General features: G+C 46.4%; 1 protein-coding gene across 1 annotated transcript in view; it reads left to right on the forward strand.

The window, feature by feature from the left end:
- PRKCH (protein kinase C eta) overlaps nucleotides 1-5,210 on the forward strand; it is a gene marked incomplete at its 5' end in the record, with an annotated part of 118,729 nt that extends 113,519 nt beyond the window's left edge. The window contains 2 exons of the mRNA XM_082484993.1: nucleotides 3,204-3,347; nucleotides 4,784-5,210. Of these exons, the coding sequence (XP_082341119.1) occupies nucleotides 3,204-3,347; nucleotides 4,784-4,930 (291 nt within the window). The 3' untranslated portion in view covers nucleotides 4,931-5,210. The remainder of the gene's footprint in view (nucleotides 1-3,203; nucleotides 3,348-4,783) is intronic.
- Between the last annotated feature and the right edge of the window lie 790 nt (nucleotides 5,211-6,000).

Raw genomic sequence — 6,000 nt, forward strand, 5'->3', positions numbered from 1 at the left:
GAACGTATTTCATGTACTGCATGATGATGTTTAAAGAAAATGGTTTCAGTGCAGGTTCCCATGCAGTGGTACGATTCAGAGGTCTCAGCACAGCGTACGATACGTTTATCAGGGACATAAGCCAACCTACCATCTTTTAAAATGATATCCCACCCTTTTGTTGGAGCAGATCAGTATGAGTTTGACTGCCATGAAAGGGCTGTGTTGATACTCTTTATAGAGTGTGTGACTTATGTTCTTTTTCAAGGTCCTGCTAGCCTGAGTTGCAGTATTTGGGAAAAAAACTTAGAGAAACCTGTCCAGAGTGCTTTATGGTGCTGGTGGATCTCTCCAGCCCGTGGTACCCTTGTCCTTCAAAGCCCTGTTTTTACAGAGCAAGAGAGGCAGCAGCACTGAGCTGACAGCTGGGGAAGGTGCTGCTTGATCAGGTGTCCCATAGGTCAGCTCACTCCTATCGAAGGCAAGGATTAATTCCGAGGGGTTTTCTGGCAGCCTGGCATCACTCTAAGCAGCCAGCCAGGGGGGTGTGTTCCAGCAGTGGGTGAATTTAAAGCCTTCACTTTCCTCCTGCCTTCTTTGGACACCAAACATGGGGTAGGTGGTCCCTAGAGTTACCCAACTGACATTTCTCAATCTGCGGGTCCAATGCATGCATCGGAACTAGCTGGTCGAATCTGAAGAGTCATTTTGTTTTGAATGTTACATTTTGCTTTTTCAGAGCTCAAAACAGCCCACCTCAAGGGATAGCCCGTGGCTAATCTGCATCGTCCTAAGAGAAAGGGTGTTTTAAGCTGCCAGGAATGCATTTACATTGGCTTTCAGCTTGTTGCATCAGATGCCTTTGCTTGGTGCAATTTTGGCATCGTCTGGAATAAAGCAAGCAACTAGGAATGTAAACACACTTTTATATCTCAGGGCTCTGAACTGGTCTGGGAATGGGCAGTCCAGTTTAGGTTTTGGTCTTATATGGTTGAGCATGAATGGGAACCCAAACAAAGCATGTTACTAGCCCTTTACAGAGATTTTGTGCTTTCATGATTTCTTTTTTCCTCTCCACATTTAGCAGAAGCTTCCTGGTGTAATGGAGGAGGTGGCAGGCCAGGAGGGTGGACTTATTCCCAGCTCTCCTTCTCTCCTTTGTCGTGTCTTTTTGGACTGTTTCGGTCTATACTGCTCCCAGCACCAGTGAGCTCTGATCTTGTTTGAGCTTTCTAGGCGTTCCAGCAATGCAAATAGGAACTAGTGAGGTGCAGATATCCATCTGTGGGGACAAAGTAGCTGGGCAGGGAATTATTAGAGAAAGATGGGTTTGTCAGGAGATTTCTGGCCTGTTTTGCAAACCAAAGTAGTTTGGTTTAAAGACTTGCAAAGACTTGTCTGAACCAGGTCTCTGAGAGCTTTTGGCTTGACCCGTTTCTGGTTTGGAAACCAAGCTGTTGCCTAGGGATCAGTATCCCACAGAAAGTTTGGGGCAGAGTCTCCTGGGAAATAAACTGTTTGGATTCTGCTGGTAGAAAGGGAGACAAACAGGTTGAAAGGGCTGGGGAGACAGAGAAGTTGTGCTTGTCCTTGGGTCTGACCCTGGAAACGCTGCATAACTGAGGGCTGAAGAGTCCAGAGAGGCATGGGAAGACCCCAGCTTCAGAAAGCCACGTTGGCTTTGCTCCTGTCCTGGTGACTGCTCTTAAAAACCCGGATGCACTCAGCAGCTCTTTCTACTGATGTTTAGGGGTGGGATGTGTAGGGAATCCCATAGCAGCACACATCCTCAAGGGGCCCAGGCGGTCAGGCTGGAGCTGGAGTTTTTGTGCTAATGTCAGTAGAGTCTGGGGTCCTGCAAGGTCTCTCAGCTGCAGATACCACATCTACTTTGGCTCTTAAGCCCCCTCAGGATGGGGTACTGGGGAGACTTCTGAAATAAATCCGGCAGTCATCTTACTTCTTCCCGTCATCTGTCTAGGTAGGGAATGACTAGACCTTTTATCCGCTTGTCCTAGGAGAATTTGTACCTTCTGAAAAGCTCCTACAGTCAGAATGAAGTTGGTCTTTCGCTGCACCTCCCCTTCTTTTCATTTCCCCATTGCCGAGATGCAGCAGACTTGGTCATTCCCGAAACAGTGACCGATTGTCTGGTTTGGCTGGTTCAGCTATTTGCTAAACATAATGCTCTTTCATCTTCGAGGAAATCGTCTGGACACCTCCACCAGAGTGGAGCTTGCTTTATGCTGCTGTTTCAATAGGCAAATAAAAGCAGCTATTTTCCCAGTTTAAACATAACCTGATTTCTCTAATGAATTAGAAATACTTGAGGGGAGGGGAAAGATTGGATTTTACTGAATTTTTAAGAACTATAATCCTAAATTAACAAGCCAACTTGCTCTTTTCCTGCCTGGGAAAAGGAGTCGTCTCCTCCTCCAATATTTCCCTTCCCCCTAAGAAATATCCACAGCACTCACACTTCATCATTCTTGTCGGGACCTAAAGGGCACCCGCCAGGGCCCTCTCACTCTGTGTGCATGATGTACGGCTCTTCTCATTGCTCCCTGGCAAATCAGGGCACTTTGGCTGAGGTTTGAAATTTCTTTTCACTGGTAGCAGAGTAAAAATGTTAGAAAAAGAAATCCTCTCTTAGAGTTTCACCATTGGGAGAGGAGGCAGTCACCTGTCTGCTCTCATCTGCTCAGGGTTTTTTGGGGGGGGGGGGGGGGGGCTCTAAAACCCAGTGCCTTGCACATTTTCCTCTGTTTCCTGAGATGAAGGAAGGAAAGCGTAGGCTTCTGGCTGCACGTCAGCAGGCTGAGGTTTAGGAAAAAGACATAGCTCAGGACTGATTCCAGTCCAAAGCCTGGCTGGCTGGTGAGTAGTGTTTGAGAGCGAGCTTGTATTCCTGAGAAATTAATACAGAAATAAATAACCACCAAAACCACTATGCAACTTTTATAATGTTTCAAACTATGCAATTCAACTTTCTTTTCTTATTGATTTGACCAGAAGAAAAGGGACCAAGGAGAAATATACCCTGACTTCTTCCTCTAGAGAATGAGTTAAGTTCCTTGCATGCGGTTCCAGTGAAATTGAGAAATCTGGCCAGCAACTGGGTTCAACAGGAAAGCTGAGGACAAGCTTTTGTGTGACTGCTAATAGGTCCCTCTCCCGTGGCCCTGCCAGACAGGAGGAAACAAACAGCCCTTTTTGTTTTGCAGTTCATGACGAAGAACCCCAACATGCGGCTGGGCAGCCCTGGGCTGGGCGGTGAGAGTGCGATTCTGCGACACCCCTACTTCAAAGATCTGGACTGGGACCTGCTGAACCAGCGTCAGATGGAGCCACCCTTCAGGCCCCGAATTGTATGTGGGAAGGAGGGGTGGGGGAAAGGGATCATGTTTTTTTAATATTTTGGGATCTATAAGCAGGTTTATTCCCATGAGAACAGGAAAGGAGGTGGAGGAAGGGCAACCTTGACACAGAAGCCCTGGCCTGAGAAGCAGGAGGTCTCTGGTCTGGGTTTGGCTGCTGGTTGGCAGCCTGATGTTGTACAGGTTGCTTTTCCCCTCCATGCTGGATTTTCAAAGGCAGCTCAGCTAAAAGATGGAGGTTTGGAAAAGCAATTGCAGCAGATTAGTCATCTAACTACCCTTTGCTTTGCCCCAAGTATAAAATAGGGTAAGTAATCCTCATTCTGATCACTCCACCTACCTCTTCACTACTGGGCTGTCTATCTTTTGTCTCTGTCTGTACAGCACCCAGCGCAGCGTTCCCTGCTCAGGCCACTGTCAGCTGGGTGGTTCAAAAGACAAATAGGCTGCAGAGGACACAGTGCTGCGCTTTTCCCAGTGGTGCTACACAGCCCTGAAGATGCTGTCTGTGGAGAGCCTTTCCAAGGTTGTCTCTACAGCTTCCTTGCCTTTGAAATAGTCGCTTGGAGTGGCTTTGTCTGATGTGATCACTCAGCAAACTCATAGTGGCAGTGGTCAACCCAGTCTTGCTCCGTGAAGCTCACTGGGTGCAGGATCAGGCACTCGGAGGAGCTGTGGCAGCTCAGGATCAAGCTCTTGAGTTGTTTCTTGACCTGAATCAAAGGCTAAGGGAGCATCCTCAGTCTGCCATGAGCTGGACAGGATCTGGGAACATTACACTTCAATGTCAATAAAACATCTTGTTCTGGATGCAGGAAAAACACACACCTTGTCGAAATGTGCCACAAACCCCGTTTGTGTGTGCGCATTGTAAACAGTCCCACTTTGTGGCGCGCAGCAAGGAATCCAGCACCTGGAGGCAAGCCATTTGTCTTCCCACGGCCCAGTAATTCATTATTGTGCAAGTTTAATGGCTCGCACACAGAGGAGCGTATCCCGCCAAAAACCCAGCTGAGACACTTTGCAGATAAGGAGGGACTGTGTGGAGTCAGCTAATTGCAAACACGGCTGATAACTGCTTCGAATGCCTGGGTCTGTGCTGACACTTGGGAAAAGGAACTGATTTATGTGCCCTGCCCTGCCACGTCCAGGCAGGCAACCTGTCAGAGGGGGTGTCAGTTAAATCAGAGAGGGGTTAGCCTGTCAGAAGCCTGCAGAGGCTCTAAAAGTATTTACACTGTAAGAGGGTCTGTGGGGGTATTCAACTGCTCCTAGCCTATCACTGGAAAAAGCTTTCAGTAAGCTCAGCCTGGATTATGGAGTTGATAGTTCATTGCATTCAAGACTAGACTGAAGATGCAGAGCGAGTATCAAGCAGATGGTGCATACTTCTGACATCTCTTTCCTTTGTCTTTGCCATCTGACAGAAATCCAAAGATGACGTGAGCAACTTTGATCCAGATTTTATAAAAGAGGAGCCCATTCTGACTCCCATTGAAGAAGGAATTCTTCCAATGATAAACCAAGATGAATTTAGAAACTTTTCATTCACAAGCCCAGAACTGCAGCAATAGCTACGGCTCTGGGGAAGGGCTCCTGAGAGGACTGGGAGGAAATGAAATGAAAACCAAGTTTACCAGAAATTTCATTCTCAAGGAGTAACAATGCACTGACTTTACACGATACAGCAGCACCACTGTCAACGTTACCTTAATGTGAAATTGAAACCTTCCTGTGTTTGTAGGATTTATTCAGCTCTTGGATCAAATATTGACAGGGGTGGAACAAACACGATATTGTAAATAGCTGATGCAGACAGAGAATTGAATGCTGAGCTAGTTGGCTCAGCCTGAATGTCACCGCTTGCAGTGGATTTGAGGAGTCGGCATGAGCATGAAACAAGTGTCTTGCAGCTCTGAGCCAAACAGACTTTTACAATTCTGATTGTTTGCAAGACTATTTTGAAGAGTCTCGGCACTGTCCAGCGTTTTGGAGCTGTGATCCAGCATCCCATGGCCTGACTGAACCAGATGTTTCTACTGACTTTACCTGTTTCTGCAGTATTTATTTCTTTCCGAAGGACAAATGGCTCTCTTTGCCACTGTTTGGGTTTCCATGAGAAATATTTCATTGTGCTGACTAGCAGAAGGAAAAAAACAAATGCCCTGTGCCCCACACAGATTCTTCCAAATCAAAGGGAAGTAATGTGCTTGTAGTGTTTTACTGTTTGTGCGATATGAAAAGTTCTAGTGTTTGCATTCTGTGAAATGCCTTTTTACATCATGCATCTTCAATGCTCCTTTCTTTGCCTCCCAGCTGTTTTCAACTATAATGTAACTTGTAAAACCTTACTGTTTATTTAGGCCCATTCTATTTAATTATGCTATACAGAGCCCCTTTTGTGGGTTTAGTGCCTCATTAAAATTTTGATCCAAAGTGGTAGCACTTAAATTATTTGTAGCATTATTGCGATGGGAGCTGCAGAGCTGGCAAACTGCTTGAAGGCAGAGTTATCGACCAACAGGTAACACAAAAGGACAACTTGCTCCCATGAGAACGATAAACCTTATCTAAGAAACAGGGTGACTTGGTTTGGTTTAGATTTAAGGACTTATTACTCAACAGGGCACTTCTTATCAGTTGC

This window comes from Vanellus vanellus (genome assembly GCF_965231255.1).
Source record: "Vanellus vanellus genome assembly, chromosome: 6".
In the NCBI taxonomy this organism is placed as follows: Eukaryota; Metazoa; Chordata; class Aves; order Charadriiformes; family Charadriidae; genus Vanellus; species Vanellus vanellus.